Source organism: Melospiza melodia, chromosome 8 (genome assembly GCF_035770615.1).
Source record: "Melospiza melodia melodia isolate bMelMel2 chromosome 8, bMelMel2.pri, whole genome shotgun sequence".
Taxonomy (NCBI): domain Eukaryota; kingdom Metazoa; phylum Chordata; class Aves; order Passeriformes; family Passerellidae; genus Melospiza; species Melospiza melodia.
In genome coordinates, this window is record NC_086201.1 from 22,416,631 (window position 1) to 22,440,204 (window position 23,574).

The 23,574-nt window shown below is 38.9% G+C and overlaps 1 protein-coding gene across 3 annotated transcripts in view; it reads right to left on the minus strand.

Moving 5' to 3' along the window:
* Window positions 1-23,574, minus strand: part of PDE11A (phosphodiesterase 11A) — a 108,391-nt gene that overhangs the window by 27,488 nt on the left and 57,329 nt on the right. For all 3 annotated transcript variants that reach the window (XM_063162197.1, XM_063162196.1, XM_063162199.1), the window contains 5 exons: window positions 9,857-10,003; window positions 9,646-9,753; window positions 4,918-5,027; window positions 2,254-2,344; window positions 269-369 (listed from right to left, as the gene is read on the minus strand). In XM_063162197.1, coding sequence (XP_063018267.1) covers window positions 269-369; window positions 2,254-2,344; window positions 4,918-5,027; window positions 9,646-9,753; window positions 9,857-10,003 — 557 coding nt within the window. The remainder of the gene's footprint in view (window positions 1-268; window positions 370-2,253; window positions 2,345-4,917; window positions 5,028-9,645; window positions 9,754-9,856; window positions 10,004-23,574) is intronic.

Below are 23,574 nucleotides of genomic sequence, written 5' to 3' on the forward strand. Positions count from 1 at the left end.
AGCTACAACTGGTTCCTGGAATTGTTTTGAAGTATAAACCTAAGATTTCACTTGCTTGATACAGACATGTTACACATTAAAGCAAAACTTATTTGGACACTTGAGACATATCTATTAGTCTAAAAGATACTAAGTATTGGACTAAACCTCTTCAACCATAGCTGAACACTAATTTCTCATATTATATATCCTTATTGGTATTTAATAGGTCATTAGAGTAAGTTCTCTGAATTTTCATTCATCAAATACCAGAAATGCCAATACTTACTCAAAATACAGAGTGAGGTCTGTTGCCAATATCGATTGCTTTAGAAGCTGCATAAGGTCACTGTAGTCCTTAGAGGACAAGTTAGCAAAGATGTTGTGACCCTATAATGAAAGAGATAAAAGAGGTAAAGGGCTAACAATCAATATAGTTTTTAAAAAAGTTTTCTAGCTTGTTAGTCTACTGTTGCCCTGTAACACAAGCCTTGTCTGATTCATGGCAAAACTATGATGAAATAATAATGCTAATGCTGCTGAGATTATATTGAGGCAGAAGAGTTGATGATTGTTATCAAGCACTTGGTATGTTTTTCTAAACTCTGCAGAAATGATAGCCTGTCAAGTAAAGATTTACTCTCTGCTCTAACCCTGCACAGACTCAGTTTATGGGGAAAAACTGTGGATACATCTCAATCTCTCATTAAATGTTTTGGGGAGCTGCGTATTGGAGCTTTTGAGTAGTGATCCTAATAGATTTATCTGTGCTGCTGCTTGCATGCACACAAACTGCTGTTAGAGCAGTCAAGGACACTAAATCAGTTTTTCATTCAAAGCAGCCCTTTTGCTCACTCTGCCCATTGCTGTCTTGTCCTACAGTGTATACAGCCATTGCCTATGTGGACTAAAGAACCACAATTTTATATGCAATTTACACACCCTTTGTGGGTCCAACTGGCTGCTTTTTAAGGGATTGAGGATTAAGAATTTGAAAGATGCTTTATGGCCAAAATGAAAGGAATTTAATTATTTGATGTTGCTATTTGAGAGGGGGAAGGTTCTTTTGTAACTGGATTTCTGAAAACAAGCAGGACAGAGATCCTATAATTCCTCTGTGAAATTCTCGAGAAAATAAGATGAAAGAAACAAAATTAATGAAAAACTCTAAATGTAAGCATAAGAAATTATATTTGTGACAATAGTCACATATATTAGCATACATAAATGTATTACAGGCCTTTTTTTCCTAATCACCTACATAAATATTGAAGTTCTTCTAACTAGAGTCGTATTTTGATGGTATTCAGTCATGTAGTGCCCACATTCAGTATGCACTGCCATCTACTGCTTAGGAAGTTTAAAATGCCCTTAAAACAGAATTTTCCAGCAACAGGGTTACTATCATCATGATGGTAGGAGGACATATATGAGATACAGTCTGTGGAGGTGCAATTCTGTGCCAAATCTCCCTGGCAGTGTACACAGAGGTAAAGCCAACACTCTGTTCCCATTTGTCTGTGATCATGAGACATTCCAGATTTCTTCAAAAGTTACTGCAGATCAGGCTGTGGTCTCCAATTGTGCTGCATGAACAGCAGTTTTGGGTTTCTATTTACTAAATGCATTTTGTAGCAACCAATCTCTGTAAATTATGAAAATGCATCTGTTCTTTTGAAAGGACTCCATGTCCATTCTCCCACTTTTCTCAGTTATTAAATACATGGTGTAGTATATGCTGTATAGTGTTATATGCAAGATATTCTAGGCAAGAGCTCTGTCTTCACAGGTATCTGAAAAGCAATTAGTATACTTTGGACAGCATGATATTACTTATTTTAATTTTTAAAAACAGTGTATTAAATTATGAAAAAATAATAAAAATACCGATTTCAAAGGCTGCCAAAGAAATTAAATTGGTGCAGTAAAGAATGGCTCTGATACTCTGAATATGACACCTGTGGGGAAAGGTAAAGACCTGTTTCAGCTACCTCTAAACCACTGAACAGGATATATGTAAGAAGAGTGAGAAAAGCTGACAATATGATTAGGATGAATTCTCCTTGCCCCTTGCTGATTGAGACAGATATAATCTCTGGGCTCTGTGATCAGCATTTGTAGTTGTTTAATTTTGTGCTAGTTGTGACCTTTTTGGTAACCAATAAATAATTCCTCAAGGAGAGGGCATTAAAAAGGTACTGTACATGGTATTTCCTTCCTCCAGCTGAAACTGCCCAACAGCTCACAGTGAGATTAATAGTAATGCTTTTGTACCTCACTTTGGAGAATCATGACAGCATGATTGAAATGGTGGTGCTCCAAGGTAGCAGAGGTGCCGTAGAGCTGAGCTAAGGCTGATCCACTCCTGAAACAGAACATGGGAAGTCAACAAATCCTGCTCGTCTGCTTACGAAGCAGGTTTCAGAGACAATTCAGTGACAAAAGCACGTAGACACTCTCTCTACCTCCACTTCAGCAACCTCACTTAAGACAGCTGATGAGATCAAAATACTGATTTAAATCCAGATACAAAACATTTATGTTCCAGGCTTTGCAAAATATTGCCAGCTGAATAAAGATTTTTCTGGAACTACAAGAAATTTTGTAATGCAGCTTTCGAAGTCCCTCAGCAACAGCACAAACACAGAACTGTGCAGTAAAGACACAAGGTAATGTCCTTGAGCTGGGATCAGCTGTTCCCCTGCTACCTTTTATTTTTAATTCTTAATAGACATAAACATAAGGGCTTACAATGGCCAACTACAAACTCTGAAATTAAAACCCCAAAACACAACAAAAAAAATCCAATTGCAAATAATAAGGTAAAAAAAAACCCCACAAGTGAGAGCAGTTAATATAAAAGTAAAGCTTAGCGTATCTCTAGAATGTATTTTCTCATCACATTTATTGTCTAAACCAAGATCAGATTCAAAATGAACAGAGCAGGTTGGTTTTCTACGTTTAAAGGACAAAAATATATGGAATAATAATATAAAATTGCAAATTGCTGGCAAGTGCAGAGAATGGGACTGGCTTGTCAGAATGGTCACTGTTCGCCAAGTACCAAAGTAGGTCAGGCAAAGTACTTCACTTCTGGGACCCAGCCTAAAGTGACAAGGTGGGCTTTCTTTCCAAAGAAATGAGAATAAGAGATTATGCTAGAGACAGAAGGAGTCTCCTAGGAGCATATACCATAAAACTGCTCCATACTGATACTTAATTATCAGATGCAGCTATATGAGAGAAAAGGATGTCCAGGAAACATCATCCCTAGAGAATGTGATATTGACATATATAACAGAGCCATTGGAGACAACTGTGATATTGCCTCCATCATATACCTCTTGAACCTTCATCATACAGAACAGCAGTATTGGACACTGCAGATAAAATAGGAAAATGTGATGCTTAAATTTATGTCAGGTTAGAGGAATAAATCATAGTTAGCGTTAGGAAAACTCCAGCTTCTGTTTTCAGGGATGTTTTATACATGTGTGGTAATGTTTGTCTTTCATTAAATGTCTTCAGCAGTTTCTTTATGGAGTCATAAAATGGTAGCCTCCTCTCTGTACTCTGTTGTCAAACAGCAAGTATGAGTGATAGCAGTCTAATGCTGAACCCTGTACCTTTAACTCAGCCATCCCTCTGCACAAAAGATACTCTTGTATAATGGTGCAGCAGAGAAGTGGTTAATTTAATCAGAGCCTAAAATGGCCAGGATGTAAATCTTGGGTCTCGTTTTTGTAAATTGGGAACATAAACATCAATCAGCTGGGCTTCCTTCCCATTTGTCTCGTCTATTTTGATTCTCTTCAAGACTCAGCTGCAAAAAGGCATCTAGCAGTGCCTGGTAACCTTTGCACCACGAGCTCTGTCTTTTGAGCACTGCAATTGATTTTCCCTGCTGTGGTGATTGAAGATCCAGACAGTGTCATTGTTTCATTGAGATTGTATGGCAACACCAATACCTCAGGAAATGGCAGCTTAGTGAACATCAGAAACATCAGTTTGACTGATGGTCACTGAGGCACCTTGCCCCCAGAAATGCAGCAGCCCCTGCATACACACATTGCAGCAGAGTACTTCTGCAAAAGTAGGACAAAACAGGCTAACACAGCATCACTCTGCCTTTCAAATATCTCTGGACAACCATTTGACCACTCCCCAATCATACTGGAGGATTAGCAGTAAGGCAGAACAAAAAAAGCTACAAATGCTCACTGGGATCTGTAGGACAGGAATACCTTGGGGCCTCATATTCTGACTGTAGAGGAACTGGGGAGTGAAGAAAACAAAAAGGGATTTGAAGAAATCTCTATGTCTGGCAGCTTTATTTCACAGCTTGGCCAGGATGTTGCTGCAGACATTTTTTGTTGTCCCTCCTATTCTCAGGGAAGGCAGATTTTGGAATGAATTTGACCTTAGTCTAAGAAGTTCCCCTACCTACACAGTTAGAAGTATCACTCTTAAACCTTCTGCAAACCTACTTCTCCTTCACTGTGCCTGAGGGCAGCAGCCTGGTTTCTGTGAAAGCATTATTTCAGTTTCACTTATTTTCTTCTCTCTGCAATAGCAGAACAAGGTTTTGCTTAATGCCATGCACCCCAGTCAGCAAGAACAACCCAGACAGACAATTTAGGTGCTTCCTGGGTTGAAAACCAGAATCAATAATAGCTGAGCCTGAAAAGAACATCAAGTTTTGGCACCACATTTCAATATGTGGTGTCAGTTCAACAGCCAGCTACAAAGGACAAGCCAGCAATTACTTAAAGGAACAGAGAATGATAAAGATGGATAGTCCCTCACTGCACACAGGAATAAGAGTACTTGGCCTTGGCCTAGAAGGCTTGAAATTAATGCTTCATTCTTTATCCTGGTCACCTTTTGCTCTCCTGTGGAAGAAAACCAAATTAAAATAGTAAGAATTAGAAAGCTTACTTGGCTTGGAAGGCATTGTTGGTTCCCCTGTGGTCAAGGTCGTGACACAAGCATCCCACAATCAAAGCTAAAATTTCAATTTCAGTTAGAATCTCCTGAAATCCTGCAGTCTGAGAGCAGGAAAAAAAATAGCAGCTGTAACTATCAGTAGCAAAAGGGATAAGTAATGTTAGTCCATCCAGCAACAGTCAACTTTGTTTTGATACCATGAACGTTTCAGTAAGGAGAAGATAAATGCTTTATTGTCATATTCTATTCCCTGCTGTATGTCAGATGGTTAGCAGAATAGATAATGTCCTTGGAGTGATCTGTTATTATCTCTTTGTTGCATTTCCAGCATGCCATTTCTCTGCTAGCCAGGAGGCACTAAAGGCAAAAAGAGCTGAAAACAAATACCAGTAACTGCAAACTGAGACAGGAACTGGATTTTTTATTCAGAGAAATAAAAAACCCAAAACTAAACTGATAAAATTTTGAAATTATTATTTAGAGAAGTACTTTGATTTCTTCAATCCTGAGATGACCATCTTAGTCAATCCTTACTGTCAGAGATAGCTGACATGTTAAGTTGGTTCTTTAAAAGAACCCAGATAAAATATACTCTGTGGAACTGTTATGAACTATTAGATTTTTTTTCAATCTGGCAATTTGAAATTAAGTGGCACGATTTAAAGAGGAAATGTCTCAAATTTCTGCTTCAGATACCCACTTGAATTTGGGAGAGGCATTTGAAAACAAATGCAATGAAATTCCCTACAAGCAGCTCAGACATGACTATGTGAATGGGGGAGATAATCATAGAAACCTTTTTTTATCACTATGCTTCTCCTCTTGGATACTTGTGATAGCAGTCTTCCCGCCTGAACAGGGCCATGGCAGAGAAAAAACCCTTCCTGCTATTGCTAATCTCAAGCATCCTGAACAGATCCTGTCTGGAGGAGATGCTAGAGCCTCTGTGGGGCACCACTGGTGCTGTGTCTCTAACCCATGGCAGAAACAACCTGGTTTTTCAGAAGCAGAAGGGCATAATACCTGCAAAAATGACTGGCTGAGCTGGAAAATTGTAACACTTGTCTTTTCACAGTGTCAGTCTCCAGTGACACTCCTCAGTTATCCACATGATCTAGTTAGCATGAAAGGAAATTGCATACAAGAGATACAAAATACATTTGTATTGGAGGACCAAACCAAGGCTGAACACCAACACCACGTAAGAATCTCCAAATATCAGTGATTTTCAAAGGGGCATAATTTCACCCACCGGCAAGAAGAGAGTTTAAGTGACACAGGGGGACTTGTTGCCCTTCCTTGGTAGGAACTTACACTCAGAAACAACAGTGAATTGCTGCAATACTCTGTGAAAGCTCTGCTAGTCACCCCAAAGACCACAAATTCTACTTAGAGAAATGCACATTCAAATCTAAGTATCCTCTGTTTAGACAGTCTGAAATGTGGCCACAGTTACTACATAAACAGTACAGGGAGCCAAGCTCCCCCAGGTGCTCAGGAATGCACTTCAGTGGGAATTGATGAAGTGCAAGACTTGCTACGAAAACTTTATAATTCCTTAAAATTTACACAGCAGAAAAGATGATCAAGCATGAAGAAAAAAAAGATTAATTAATTTTGTGTAGAATCCACCAGTGTACAGAATAACTTTGGTATTAGGAAAGAGGTTCACCTGATTTCTAGTGGCATTGCTGTTGTTCTTGCTTTGGTAACATCTACCCAAGCAGAAAAAAATCCTCTAAAAATAGCATTTTCTCTTTTTATTTTTTTAAACACAGCTCTTCTATAACAAATAGTAATAAAGATCTAGTTATAAAAAGGGATTAAAAAATAGTTTGTAACTGACAACACACGATGTGTCAAGTTTCAGTCTAGAGAAAATATTCATGGCTAAGTTAAAATAACTTAAAAGGGAAGTTGTATAATATGAAATTGATGTTGTAATAAATATTCTTTAGTGTAATCCAAACTTTGATTAAATTCAAGGATTCAACCTGTATTCCAAATGCAGGGAAACCAATTAAGGAATTTATTAACAGTAGCAATATCTCAAAAATAAATGCCACATTTTATTTAATGAAAAGTCTTGTCACTGAATATATGAAAGAAATATAGCATATGTCACATAGTAAAAAACATTTCATTTAAAACAATACTACAGTAAGGAGATATCTTCTTTGAACATAATGCAAGTAAACAGAGGATTACATTTCCCCATTTCTGAATTTACAGGAGGAAAAAAAAAACCCATGGCTATAGACGATGGTGCAGTAAAATTTATTTTCACCAGAAAAGGAATGACCCATAACTCATGAGTGGCAGTCTCCAGTGAGTTATGGAGGTCATTCTTTCATGTGAGGAAATGAATTGCATTCATTATACCTTGCCCCACATCTATATGTTTTGTTATTAGCACACCAGATGGGATTTTAATTTGGTATTGCTTACTTGTTCATTTTTGCCCTTTGAAATAAGTATCAATGTGAACGGTGTTGGCAAAGGCACTGATAATGAAGCTTGGGCTTGATCCTGCACTTACTCTCAGGTACTCCCTTAACTTGCAGGAGCAGCCTTGCTGCAGTGCTTGTCTTTAGAATTCAACTATGGTTTGCAGAATTCAGGAGAGAGAATACATACTTAGACATTCAGGAACATGCTTTATATATGCAAAAAGCTGAGTTTACCAGGAGTGAAACAATGGTCTGCTCTTTGTTGAATTTCTCTTGTTTGGCTTGTTCAACACAGCTGAATTTTTCTTGTGCATTCAGTGGGAGTAGGGTGGGGCCCTTAGAGGCTACTCCACTATAGGTTAGACATGACTATACCATGGCAAATCCTACCTGAAAATGCCCTAAAATAGAATGACTGGTTTCTATTTGTGGGGCAGTCTACATTGCTCACTGTCATGGAGAAATCAGAAATAAGCTGCAATAACTGCACAAAGCAGTGCCTTCTTGAGCGGCAGAGAAGGGCTCTTCAAGGGGTTTGTCTAAGAATTTTCCCCTTTTACCAGTGAGAAAAGAAGGCACACGCTAACTTGGATGGTATCCCCAAGACAAATGCAATAGGAGCAAGCTTTGGATTATTACTAATGTCAAGTTCCTCTTGTCTTTTTTTGCACAAAAGAATGTTCCTGTATCTGGAAGGGAGAGCAGACCAAACAGATCATGCACTGAACTTACTTTGTTCCCAGCCAGAGCCAGAGCAAAGCAGGGTGGGATGTGTGGAGACTCCAGTGCTGTGGCCACTCGCATCCAGCCCTGCACATGGAATTGCTCATTCTGTTCATTACAAGGAGTGTGGGCAAGGAAACAAACCTGGCTTAAAAACGCTGCATCACATCTCGCACAGTTGCACCCCTGCGCTGACTGCCAAGAGGGCTCTGAAATGGCGCCGTGAGAGCCACGGCCAGAGCGTCATTCGGTGGCGGCTGGAGCAGCAGGGCCCCCTCCGTCGCCGCCGGCCCCGGGGCGGGCACTCCAGCGGGATGGCGGTGCCCGGTCCCCCGGCAGAGCAGTGCCGCAAACCCGGCCCCGCAGCTCCACCTAGGGGCGCCACCGCTGCGGCTGGGGGCAACCCGCCCGGCAGAAATTGCTGTCATTCACACCCGGCGCCGCTGCCCGCCTTTGCCTATGCTCATCGGAGTAAATTGCTTTTCCTTTGTCTAAAACTAGGGGAAAAAATGCATGCCAAATTTATAAAACCATAAAAACTACCGACACCCAGGCCTTAACACCGAATTTCCTTAGAGAGCATCAGCAAGCACCTGCTGAAACAATGTTCTGTGCAGCTGAGCAGCCTCATGCCCAGAGGAAGAGGTTCTCTCGTTGGGTCTTTCTTTCCTTTGTGCCATGGTGCACGGTACAGCTTCACTATGCCTCCATCAACACTCACAGAAACACACCCACCCTGCTGGGACTGCCCAAGCACTAGAATGACATCTTCACCTGCTAGGGGAAGTCACAGTCTCTTTTTCTTGCCCAACATGCAAAGTTCTGGCATTCAGGACCCCTGAGTTTTTTGTTGGTGCATTTACAAGAATGAGTTGGCCAAACACGAGTTATTTCCTGCACTGAAGTTGCTGTGGGGTAGGGAGAGAGAGCAGTATGCTTGTTCTAGTGGTACTTTCAGCAGAATTTACTTTAAATTTCAGTAGAATTTACTTGTATGCTAAAGGAGCTACAGGTACTGCTGGAGATACATGCTAATAAAATCCCTAAGTGTTAACAATGTCCAGTGGAGACTCAAGATTCACTTAGATCACTATGCTGGAAGATAATTTTCAAATGTTTTGAAGCAATATCTTCTAAAACTATTTAGATTAAGCTGGATAAGGAGATGATAAATATCAACATAATAAATACTTTGGGATTCTAATCCTTGGTTTTGTACTTCCCAATTAGGAGTTTGAAATAAATGTCAAATCAAAGAGTTCCAAAAGAAAAACATTTGATAAGATCAAGATCTGTAATAACAAGAGCACTCCAAGACTGCCATCTGTTTTCAGTCACTTTAATGTGCCTATGATATCACTGCCACTAAAACACTATAAGGTTTTGCCAAATATGTGCTGCCTTAAGTTGAATAAATTCTGTCTGCTTTGCTATTGGAAATGAGTAGCATAATAACTAGAAAAGAAATGGAATGCTGGAAAATGTTTAGACAGGTTAGGCAGTGTGGCAGTAAAAGCTCTTGGGGGCTGTGTGGCTGGGTACTCACAGTGAGCATGGCAAACATCAGCTGGCAGACGTTGAAAGCGTGCCTCCAGTTGTGATACAGGACCATTCGATAGTTCTTCCGCACCGTCAGAAGCCACCTACACAGCGTCTGAAATTCAAAGTGCAGTTTGGAGCAGGGCTACTAAATGTGTACAAATGGACAGAGCAGTGCCAAGACAAAAGCAGCAGATATTTACAGCGCAGATGGTTACCTCGTAGTCAATTTTAAATTTCTGAACCATTCCAAGTTCCATGAACATCCGCAGGGCTGCAGTAATCATGGCATCCACATCGAGCGAGAAGTCATCAAAATGGATGTCATCAATGCCAAGCTCTGACACCAGAGGGATGTTTGCTGCCTGAAAATGACAAAGGGAAATTTCTGATTCAAAACTTCCGTCCTTTTATTCACTCTTACAAGAACCAAACCGTACATCAGTTCTGACCTGCCGATACATTCCCTGCTTGATTCAAATGCTGAGCAGTAAAAGTCTTCATCTGAGAAACACAAACACGTCAAGCTAACCGAGTGTGGAAACAGTGGGAAGGAGAAGAACCTGGTATGAGCAGGAAATATGCTCACCATTCCAACTGGAGCCTGATACAGCATTTAGACTGAAAGCTGACCACTTTACAGCCACTGCAGTAACACAATATATTCCAATGCAAATTACAGTGCTGTAATGCAAGAAACATCTGGATAGCCAGAAGCTGGGAGTTTTAATTGCTACCATTTACAAATGCAAAGTAAATATACTGCTCTGCAGAATTTCTTACTCCAAATGCCTTCAAAATCATAAGCATACAAGTGCCCTTTGCTTTACACTGTTCACTATGCACACACAGAACCAGAAGAAGAGGAATACAAGACATGTCTAGCAGAAGTACACTCCAAAGTAAAATAAAGAATTTTCAACATGCTAATTTTATTGTCAGTCAATAAAACAACAGCAAAAGCCATACATTTTGCTGTGTCTGTATAACAGGGACTTCTGTTTGTAAGAGTGGAATGAGCTGCTCTTGCACACACAAACACAGGAATGTGTGCTGGCCTGGCTGATGTATTTAGTTGAACACAGAGATGTGCTGTGGCTTGCTCAGTGGCAGCACCTGCATGAGCCAGGTTAGGTGTGAAGCAGGAATGCTGGCCCTGAGACTGTGCTGTCCAGACCTTCAGCAATCTTACAAAAATTGTGACTTTCTTATCATTCAGTTATTCTTCAAAGACTTGGGGGATACTGGAGATGGACATTAATATTAAGTCTATGAACACACTCACTGGATAGAAATAAGACTCAATATAATTGGTTTTTGGGGAAGAAACACATTTGTACAGCATACTCCTTAGCTCCTTAGTGAAAAGCTTAGATAGCAGGCTGAAGGAGAAGCACTTGATTCTCGAAATGGTTTATCAAACAATCATTGCAAACTTACTGCTGCATTTCCATTAAGTTTGAAGTGGGATCTAATTAACACTTTCAGAATTTTTGGCCTCTTAAAGAAAACCAGATCTTTTCCTTGCTATTTTTTTCTGGAAACCAACACTTTTATCAGCCTGTTGCAATGCAATTCAAGGTAGAACACTTGAAGCAGTTGCTCAACTCTAAAATTGTTTTTCCATTTGTCAAACAGTGGAGAAATAACAATATATTCCAAATCTATTACAAATTGAACAACAGGATATTAACAAAGCAAGTCAAAAACAATTTCTTCCCACGTCAGTCTGAAACTTTTAAATATTTATGAGGTTTTACATTCCTAAATTTAACAGGAGTGCCATAATCCAAAATAACTGCTGAATTAATAGCCAGGAGATAACATTTGTATAAAAGAACCATTTGCTTTACAACAGCAATAAAGGAAACAACAGAATTATGAGTGCAGAGCCTAATTTGAATAATGTTAAAAAAATGGTATGTTGTGGGGCTGCAGCAGTATTCTGGCTGCACCTGGCATTGACTATCCTCAATTTCTCAGGCTAGAAATGCAAAAGTCCAGTGTTTAGAGGAGAACATTCATTAAAACTTCATATTTTAAAATTACAGAGATATATATAAAATACTAATAACACAGAATACTAAAACATATCCCTCCCTGAAATTTTGCAGCACGGCAGGAAAAATTTCAGTGGATTTCTTAAAATAAACAACAATAGCAACACTCCCTTTCAGGAAAACAGAGATGATGAAAGTACCATGACAGTAAAAGAAAGGGGCAGGCAATTAAAATTCAAGTTACAGTGAAATTATTTTTTTAAAGCACCCCAGTGATTTACAATTCCTTAAAAGGCTGTGGGGTTTTGAACATTTAGAAGTTCAATTTCCCCTTTCTTAAAACAATTAAAACATTTTACTCTGGAATATTTTACCCTGTGAATCTTCAATTTCAATGCTCTTTGTATCATTGAGGAAAATTCATATGACTCTTCTGTGAGCTTATGGCAAGTTAAAGCCAGATGTGCCTCCTCTGGTCACATTTCCATATCTCCAGTACTAACCCAAAAATTTGTCTTGAAGGGAATCAGGAATACAAGTTCAGCTGAACACATGGAAGGCAACTGGTCTTGCCTAATAAAATACAAACTCAGCAGCTGCCGGATTAGGAAAATATCATCAGTCATAGGTAGCTTGAAAAAAAAGGATGTCATGCCTCCAAACAAGAGCATAAGGATAAGATCTGTGGTTACTCCATAACCAGGCATGCATGGAATAGGGTGGAATGAATACACAGGGGGAGGAAAAGCACCTTTGTACTCAGTTCAGGTGGGAGACAAGATTCTCTTTTTGCTACCACCTAAATTCTATCACAGCCTGCTTATTACTTGTGAACAGGTGAGAGACAAGGGACTGGTTGAGCCTTAGTTTCCAGCAGCCATCACAAAAGGCCATATGTCATTAATGACTCTCTTACTGCAAAACACGTGGAACATCAAAGTGGCTTTCACCATACAGTCACAATTCTGGCCACTATAAAAGACAGCCCATGGGAACAGAAAAATAACATTTTTGGTTCAGTATTAATAAGCCTTTGGGCTCCTGTGGATGAATAAAGCCTAAGAAGGAAAATGCTTACTAAATGATTTTGCACTAACTCTTCTAATAGCATATTCTTCACAATCTTCTGTATCAATATTTGATAATGTGATAAAATCAGATGTAAAGAAACTGGCAAGTTCTTCCCAAAGCATTCTTCATTTGTAAAATGTGCACAACCATGCACAACCAGTCCAGCTAAAAACAGAAAACGCTAACATCCTACTTTGCCATGTCATCTTAAAATTTCTCTACTTCAGTTTTAGTACCTGTGTGGATAAGACATCAGTGCATATTATGCAAGGAAAGTATTTTGAAACATACTGATAAGCATATTAGTATGGCTTTGTTTAAGAAAAAGGTACATTCTGCCATTTGACATACTCAGCTTCCTTCCTATGTGGTACCAGAACTATTCTGTAACAGCAACTTCCACTTACTGAATGTAATCCACTGTTTGGATAGCCTTATTTACAGTGGCATGTGGAATGATCAGCAAGGTTTCCTCATCAGAAAATACTGCCTGACTGATGGAAAGAAGTAACAAGGAACTTGATTATATTTAACACATATAAAGATATCTCATGAAATATATATTCCAATGTAGCAAAATAACCTGGCAAAATAATGTGGTGTACATCTTAAATCCCAGGGGCACTGTTAGAGTCCAGAGTCCACATACTATTCGAATAGCAGGTCAGGATTTGACCTCATGTACACGCTGGAGTGAAACTGCAGCTCCAGACAACATGACACACAGAGAAGAAATAAAATAGCCTTTTCAAGTATCTCTTCATCGCAAATCTCTCTCAGAAGATTAGGATCTGAAAAACCTTAAAGGATGATCATCAAAAGCTGAAGAGAAAGTATCAAAGTGAAGAATATTTAAATTTGATGCCTTCATTATCTCTCACATAATCTTCTATGATTCCATGAAGCCATTTTGAAGACATCGTTTTCTGATGGCAAAGATTTTTATTTGTGAAGGGTTCTTTTCATATATAAAGGCCTCTAAGATACTTGCTTATATTTATAGCTGCAGGCAGGCACCTTTTAAAATATATCTTTATAGTCAGTTATTAACACCAGTGGACAGATTTTGTACTTGTTCATAGCCATGGAAGACCAAAGCCTGTTATATTCCAGTCTGACACGTTTACTCTCTCCAAAATAGAAAGAATCAAATGTTGCAGCTCCAGCATGTTTAATGCCCAGAGCAAACTGGCTTTTAAAGGCCTCCATCTGTTACTGGAGACTGTGGATAGCAACTCTTTGCCCTTCACAATGCTGAGTTAGAACCTCTTTTCAAACTACCAACTGAAGCAGAGGCAGGACAGTGGCATTAAAAGGGAATTTTACAAAATTTACAGTAAAGGGGAATGGGTATGGAAATGACTGATGTGTATTTACCTCTTGATTTTAACAATTTTTTTAATATGATTATCACAGGAGCATTGCTCTGCCTTCAGTAGTGAAATCACCCAGAAACACGGCCTTAGTTTAGTTTGGAGAGAGCTTTTGAGACCAGCCAGTCCTATGTCCCTGCCCAAGAAAACCTCATGCTGCCATAAAAACACACTTTGCAGCTGTCAGCTCTACCAGACTCCTTCAATGTTCCAGTCTCTGTCAGTGTCTTATAGCTGAACAGTTGTTGGATGAAAGGCAGGGTGGAACAGGATTTGTGTATTTTATACCTCCTCAGATTAACCCTACAGATAAACAGAGGGTTGCAGTTGTGAGATCAAAAGCCCAAACTCTGCCCCAAGTCCCACAGTAGGTGTCTGAGCCCTTTGCTGGAAAAGGTTATTCCTTGGATAGTCAAAGTTTTACATCTGTGAACCAAGAATAATGCAGGACATGCATCCAGCTTCAAAATCTGCAGCTGAAGCATGTATATGTATGTAGTGGAACTGCTCCACCTTTGAATGCCAAATTAAAAGCTTAACATGTACTTTAGACATGAAATGTAGAACAAAGAAAGTTGCATTTAGACTTATTTCAAAAAGTTGTGTTTGACCATTTACCAAATACAACTTCTGTTTAGTATGATGCTGGTATTTCTTTTAATTAAAAAAGAAACTTCACAGCATGAAGCAAGCTATTTAGTCTGCTTCTATTAGAACAAGAAAAGTAGACATTAAGCAATCTAAACTATCAAATATAGAATTTAGGATTTTTTAAAATTATCATTCAGTGTGGACTCAGGACAGAAGTATGGTATTTACTTTCTGCTTTGGGGATCAAACTGTATCTTCCTGAGGAAAGGATTTGTCTTACAATTTTCATTTTAAAAGGGCAAAGGAAGGTATGTCATTACAGTGTTAAACATGCTATTTAAAAAGCTAGACCCAGAACTATAGCTAAAAACAGAAAGCATTTTGAATATTTCTAATCAGTCAATCAATCCTCTCTGAACATACTGCTTTCTGAAATTGGGACCCATCAAAAAGAAATAATACATTTCAGAGATAAAAATGACATATAAAATTTTGTTACAAACTATAATAGGTGCAAAAACCATTATTTTATGTTAGTAAAAATCAATCCTTGATGCTAGAGTTGTTTCCCAGTACACAGAAACAAAATATATGGCAGCCAATAAAAGGAACAAGAAATTTTGATTTTAAAAGAACAGAGGCATAAAATAAAAAAAATTAATGGTCTAGGCATCTATTATTCTTAAGGCCAAAGTCCATAACCACAGCAGCCCAGGACTGGAGTTTTACAGGGCATGCACATTGGACACAATGATCTCCCAAGGCGCGCTGGGGAGTGTTCACGTCCCTTTGGCTGATGGTGATTAGGAAAGAACCAGTGTGTCACATACTGCAGGCTAGCAACTGTCGAGTTTTTATGGCCATCAGTGCAGATGAGAAGTTTGTACAAAAGGGTCTATTCAGTCTCTGTTTCAGAATTTCAAACAAACACAAGCAGCAAACCTAGGGCAACTATTTCTCTATACTACAAAAGTGTCAGGCTGCCATTTCCCACAAAGCTTTACTTGGTTTTGGTGGCAAAAAGTCAGCTTTGTTACTCCCATGAAGAGCAGAATGGGTAATGTGGACTAGCCCTCCCCCTTATGCCTGTGAATTTGGGAGAGTGAGAAAAGTGGGATACAACATAGCCTTTTCCTGCCCAGAAAGTGGAGGAAAAGTTCTGGCTCCTTCCTTAAAGACTCAGAAGAGGAAAAACATGATTAAAGGTGGAAGGAGCAGGGACAGGTTTCTTCTCATGCGGACATAATGTGAAGGTGTAGGGGGGAACTCACACATTTGGTGAAAAGAGCGCAAAATGTGCTCCGCAACTTTCAATTTGGCACATGGTGGAAGAGAGCGTGTGAAAAAAGTGAAGGGGTTGCCAAGATCAGACACTGAAAAAAACCCCAAAGCCAGAACCTCAGAAATCCCACCAGAGCCACAATGTGCACTGGTATCACACTATTTTTGTGATACCAGCACACTGCAGCAGCTCTCAGTGCACCAAAGCCAACATGCAGGACCACCAGTGTGACCAGTGTGACCAGTGTGACCCTGGGGCCGTGGTGGTGCTGCAGGGACACAATGGCACTGGATGGGATTTCCTGGGAGCCACTGAAATGTTCTTTCCGAGCAGCTGTGACAAATCAGGCTGGCAGTGCAGTGACTGGTGGGGAGAGTTATGCAAATGTGTGAGTGGGTTACTGCTCCACTGGGGAGAAAGTCCTATTTCAGACCTGCTAGAGTGACAGCTAGAGCAGAATACTGTCAGGTGGACAATAAATAATATTGACAACACCTTCAACCTTACAACCTACGTTTACAGGAATGCTACAGAGAACATTTCTGTGATTCTCCTGAAAGTCTGCTTTTGTCTTCTTGTCCTTACTTTTTGTCAAGTTCTGATTGCAGGTTTAAAAGAAATCCAGTCATCCTATTCTGAACCCATGAATCACTCCCTAGGAGCACTCAGTGCCCAAAAGGGCTTTCTCCCCAAACCAGAGGTTCATCTCACTACAGCTTCACAAGCCAAGGCTTACCCCATGTGGGACTTCTGCAGGGCAGGCTCCTCTCCAGCCCAGCTCCTCTCCCCAGAGCAGAACTTACATCCTCCACTGGCCCCTTCATCCACAAAGCTCCCCAGCAGAGAAAGCCTAAGCACCTAGGTGCCTGAGCACCCTGCACTGCAGCACGGCCTCTGGTTCATTGCCAACTCACAGCCTCAGCACCACAAGCTTTTTCACAAAATCCAAAATGTTCAGATCCCATTCTTTCAACAAAAAACAAATAATAGGCTCTTAAATCTTTATTTAGCTCCTTATTTACTACCCACATACTACTAGCTTTATAATTTTTCTCTAAACAAAGGTTTATGGTTGCTTTCATATATCACTGCTTTGAGGTAAAAGGCTGCAACACTGACATAAACACTTGTTTCTTGACAATCATGTTTTGAATACATGTATATATTTTGCTGCTTGTATCTTTTCCTTACCACTCCTCACAGCAACAGGTTTCCTTCGGGGGAGGTAGAGGCAGCACAAGTAGCTACTGGAATCAGCTCAACAGTAGAGTTTATGAAGGCCACAGATAGGAATGGATTTTTTGTTATTTTTGGGGTGGAGTTTTTGTGTGCCCCGAGCTTGTTGCAAGCACAGAACACACACAGCTGTGGCAGCAGAGGAAGCAGGGGTAGGTGAGTTAGGCAGGCTGTTGTACACACAGGCAGATTATGATGGGGTGTGTGTACTACAGTCTATTTCTCATACATGTACAGTGTTTGCAGTTTAAACTGGAAAGACTAGGCCCACAGAACTACTGACACCATTTCTCTTAGAAGCTGTTGTTGACTCTGCCAGGGGTTTTGCTCAGACTAAACCAATAGCAGACGCCACTCGGAGCAGCCAATGAAACAGTGTAATAAATAACCCATACAAGATTGCAATTACAAATATTTTTGTACATAATATAGTCTATTATCTACTATCTATAGATAATGTTTTGCTTGGATGACCCAGGCCCATTTGATCTAGAAAACAAGTGTGCATCCAGGGAATTCTTTTCTTTCAAATAATGCTGGAGCCTAAGCTAATACTGCATACAATTGCATGGTCACTTACATGCTCATGTGTGGGACAGCCCTTCCAGCACAGCCCCTTTCTCACCAGCTGATGGAGGAATGAAAAAAAAAAATTAAATTGCAGGATATAACATGGCTGAACCTGTAAGGATATTTCTCTCCAGTCTCTCAGTGATGTGCAAGAAAGGCACACTGCCTTGTGCTGGGAACATATTCTGTCACATGCACACACACAAACATTATGATGGTGCGAAATTGCACTGGCATTACATTTTCACAGGATTTTACGGCTGAACAGAAATGCTGCTTGGCGAGCAGCCTTAAAGTGGAGCAAGGATGGCACCCAGTGGCCAAACAGATTCATCTCAGAAAAACATCTCCCATTCTTCACTTTGGAGAGTTTTAGTTATAAAAAGGTTCTAGCTCTAATATCAACTCGTTGGAAATGTCAAAAGCTTTTAAAGGACACTGCCTTCTTCCTTTGGGGAACATTTATCGCTGTAAAATATTTTTAAAAAAGCCTGTAGAAATTTTGCCATTAATAATTTAAAATCAACACAAGCAAGCATTTATGACAAACTGCTGCTTGCAGCTGGAATACTGCATAGAGGCAGAAATAAACAAAGAAAAATATGTTTTCCATTTGTAGAGTACATGCTAAGGAAAAAATAATTCTCTTTTTAAATTTCAGTGCAACTAAGTTTTTAATTTTAAAATTAACATTGATAATATTAATTATTTAATTTAAAAATCAATATTGATAATATCAATGCTAACTGGAAAGTTTCTATCTATACAAATTTTGGTGCAAAGCATCTCTAGTTTTTAATCAGAAAATTCCTACTTATAATTCTCAGCCTGCTGGGGCTACAGAAGAAATCAAGCACATATAAATAAGGAATAATTTAAAATGTGAAGTATTATGCCATTTTTATAGGTTTCTTTGAAAATTTCTTTCCTCCATGAGATAAAGTAAACACTGAAATGGTCTTTCTGTAGCAGTTGGGAATGCAGGTCTCAGAAGAGTGAGCAGTGACATACAGGGCCAGCCCAAGGGATGTCTTATCAGCTCTGTGGGGAATAATTTGCTCCTTGTTGGTGGCAAAAGAACCATGATAAAGTCACACTGAAGAACTCCTAAATTACCATCTTTCACTGAAGTACCTCAGAGTTTTAAATTATGCTGGCCCACTTCCAGTACATGAGTCTGCTAGATAAATTTTTCTTCCTGTTTGAAAATTTTTCCTAATAGAAATTCCTAAGTCTGTCACTGACTGAAGTACACTACTTTATTATTTGACAAGTGTTAATATTTTTTCCTTTTTTAATCATCCATCAGATACCCCTGTGGCTTGCATGGCAGTTTAAATGTATTCCACGCCTTATCATTTTTGCATGGTTGCTGGCTAAATAGTGTAGCAGTGCTGAACTCTGTTTATTCCTTGATGTTTTCCATCTGACAAGGGATTCTTATGGAGCATGATGACCGATCAGATTGAAGGACAGACAACAGGTCTGTTGGGTAATAAATCATCTTCACTTGGGAGCAATGTTGTGTTCCAACAATTGCTTTTTCTAACTTGTTTTTCTAAGCATTATCAAGATCTGGACCAATTAGGGTTTTGTGTGTGGAAACAGATGCAAGAAACACAAGATTTCCCATGTGAATAACAAAAATCCAGTATCTGAGAGCAGCACAGTAGCAACATGCGTTTTTTAGTATGGACAACTTAATAATCCAAGTGTTTTATTCCTTCTCTGCTGAAAATGTCTGTTGTTTAAGTATCACTGTATTACTGTGCGTAATTACTAGGAAACTGAAAAACAGCCACTATTAAAGGCAGTAAGTCAGTAATATTTTTCAACTACTTGGAATGTTTTTATTTTAGTACTGTAAATATTAGAGTGTAGCAGAAGTAATTAGGGTTATCTAGATCAATTGAAATCTACTTCAGCTTTAGAGAAGAAGGCTTTTTGAAGCAACTAGTACAAAGACTGTTTTGATCATGCACATACATTAATTTTCTGTTATTTTAATTAATTAAAATTTATTACTTTTTAAGGTATTTAATGGAGAGATTTAAGCTTTTGTCTAACTATTAAGTAGCTGATCTTGGAAAGAGTAATTTATTTTTTAATATTTCTAGTTACTGTGTGTTTGCAGTTATAAATGTTGATTTTTCACTTCTTTTTTAAATCATAGCCCTTCAGATCCCTTCTTTTTAACCTACAGCATAAATATATCCAAAGATTATTCTGCATAGCATAAACATGCTGGAATAAATATATTTTGCTTTTGCATAAAAAAATTCCACAGCAGTTCCTTATTGACTTCTGCAATGTCCTTGCCCTGAAGCAATCCAGACCAGAATCTATTCCTTGCTGAAAGAAGCCTATCCCTTTTAAAAATTCATTTAATGACTTGTGCTAAACTCATAAATTAACAGAAAAAGTTGTCTGGGCATGGGTATATGATTAAATTGTGGGCTTTATCTAGCTTCCAGGCCCCAGGCTTCTTTCTTAACTTGGCCTTAACTCTCCTAAATCATATACAGTTTTTCTTCAAGAGAAAGATTTATTTTAAAACAGGATTTACTTATCCCCTACACTAGAAAATAAACTAGTTTTATGCAGGCTTATCATATAAATGCAATACAGTTGCATCACACAAATTTGTTGCAGACCTAAAGTAGAATTGTCAAAACCTTTCACAGATGTTTTAATATTTCTGTGCCCTCTTTGCAAATGGGAAACCAAAACATGAAGCAGTGCCCTGCCCTGCTCAGATGATTTGGCAACACAGGACAAGGAACTTGCCCAGTTAAACTGCAGATCTTCAGAGGGTGGATCTGTGCTCACAACCACTGCAGCCTCCCTTGGACCCCTCCAGGGCCAGCAGGCAGGGCTGGCTGCACCCAAGGGGGCAGCTCAGCGCTGGAGCCTCACCAGGCTAAAGCACTCCTGGTGAACCTTCCCTCCACAACATCCTGGAAAATTCATGTTCCATTTGCCCTGGAGGAAAGGTGTATTTTACTGTAGGAGCTCTATGTGTTCACGTGGAATAATAAATATGGCCATTTTAGAAATTTTGCAAGAGGAATGCCCTCAGTGACCTTTTGCAACAGTTTAATCTCATCTTGATTACCTATGAAGCCAATAAACTCAAATGCTGAAATTTTAATAAAACTTAAACATTCAAGTTTCTGAAACCAAATTCAGAATTCTCACTAGCTTTTTCAATTACTGTTCCTTGAATTAGGGTAGGCACAGTAGTATGGCACCAGTCTAGCAGGACAGCTCCAGAAATAACTCCTGAACGGTGCTTTCCATGTCTCTGACATGAGAATGAAGAATTCATCCAACTGTCTTTATTTCCAATAAAACACTTCCGAAAGAAAATAAGCAAAAACCCTCAGGTAATATTATTTGAACTGAAAAAACATACTCCCCTGGTGTACTCCTTTCTGCTTTGGTGAGCTGCACATTGGAGTTCCCTGACCCAGAGAAGATCAGTCTCAATTTGTCTTTTCCTTCTGCCAATTCCTCGTTTTAACTCATTTAACTCTATCCACACTGATAGGTAATGTAGTTTAACTACAAGTTTGCTGAAAAGAGATTTTTAATCAGATTAAAATCTCCACCCTAATTTCATTTGATGTCTCTAAATCCAGACATTTTACGAGAAAACACCATGAACAACCTTCCCCTACCCCACTTCTCCAAGCCACTCCCTGTTCACTGAAATTGGAAAAAAAATGGAACTACAGAGCACTTGTCTGAAGTCAGATGACAGCTTCACCTTTCAGAATCTAGTATAAACACTCAGTATTTTATTTTATCACTGTTTATAATTTTCAGTGTAATACATTGTATATGTGTTCTTGACTTCTTGTTTCCATGACAACTGAAGACATGGGCACATGTTAAAGCGTACTAAATAATGTAATACAAAGAAGACCTTGGTTTGATGAACTATGAAACTCTTAACACAGTGCTTTAGTTCTTGTCTTATGTGGGCAGTTGATGTGGAAAAGGAGAGAAATTAACTGTGTTTTACATCTTGTGATCATGTACCTTTCTCAAAAGGGAAAAAGGGAACACATTTCAATATTAACATTTAAGCCCTGGTTACCTTCAAATTTTTTCTTTAGTTTTTTTCCTATTGTTGCTATTCTCAGTGGAACCTGAGCAGCTGGAAGAGCACTATGGAAAAGCTCAGTGCCAGCCAAAGGGAAGTGAGTGTGAGCAGCCTTGGAGGCCAATCTGGCAAATGCTGCAGTGTGTGAAGAGCTTCGTGTTTGCCCACACAGGAAGGGAAACGCAGGGTACCAAACTGATTGACACAGCAGTGCCATAAAAAGGCAGCAATGCATAACCCCTGTATTCTCTGGCAATGTTTCATACATGCTCCAAAACCAAGGCCAGACTGCCTTTCTGAAGTTTAGTTACTGAGGAAGACTATGAAGTAATTATTTTAAACTACTAAAATTATTTAATTACAAGCTTATAAAAGTAATTAAAGTAGTTCTAAATTGAAAGATGACATCACAACAGAGAATAACATAGCCAAGGAATGCTTTCCCTATTGTTTCAAATATTGAAGATAAAACCAGCACAAAAATTTCATTTGTTCTCATTGTGCTGCCCATCATTATACATTTAAGGGTGCATAAGGCATGAATAACAAATGTCAAATGATACATAACTCACTCCAAGTATCAAAATCACATAGATCCGTCATCTTTCGTGGATTCAACCATTTACATTGTCATATACAGTAGCAGTCTTAAAAGTTGTTTCTTTGTTTTGGTTACAACTTTTTTCATCATTCTGTAGTTAAAGGAGTGTTTTTAAGAAAGACACAAAAGTCTCCCTGTGTGAAGGTAGATCTTAAATAGCCACATCTCAGGCTACAAAACTGAGAAATGCAGAAATTGTCATTGTTATTCATGCTACATTTTGAATTGAAGATTCTGTAAAGCAGGTGATGCATTATTTTCCATTGTGTATCTCTCCTGTGTGCTGTTTGACCTAAAAAAGGGAATCTCTCCCAGGGCTATAAATAATGCATCACAGTCATTAAATATTGATCTGGCTTATGCCATTGACAGCTGCGCAATTAGGCTCGCTTCTTAAAAATAGCTTCTTGTACATTTCCCATAATAGGACAGCGTTTACATATTCTCTTTGGAAACTACATTGGGGAAATTTAAAGGTGGTGTGTGTTTGTGGGGCTGCTTGCTAAGTCACAGGACATGTTCATTACTGTCTCATAAATCAGTAACTCTTGCTATAAATATCCTGTCCTGAACATAATTCTCCGTTCTTTACTCATGTATCTATATTTGTCTAACACATAACTATATTTAGGCTTGCAGAACCTGAATTTCAGTAAGAAAAAACCTGGCACAGGCTTGCTATGGGCTGCTACAGAATAGCTTCAATCTGAGATTAATCAGATCTCAAGTGCCTTGTCTATTCCAATGACACAAATGTTTATAGCACTAGCACTAGTACACAACAGAAATGACAGAATAGTCTTTTAAGTCTAAAATACAAGGGAGAAGTAAGTTGCCACAGTTTTTAAAATCATAGCTATTTCTAACTTCTTCTAAGTCCTTATGCATTAATTAATACAATTAATATTGATATGGGTATGATTCAATGGTGCATTGCTTTAGCTTATCCTGCCAAAATTCAGTTTGAATTTAGCATAGTTGTGTAGATTCAAGAGAGGAGAAGCATTGTGATAAACCAGGCTGAAAACTTCAGACATTCTCAGAAAAAACTGCAGTCTAGGTGGTGTTTTTTTTCTTTTACTTGCAAATGCCCATGAAAAGTAA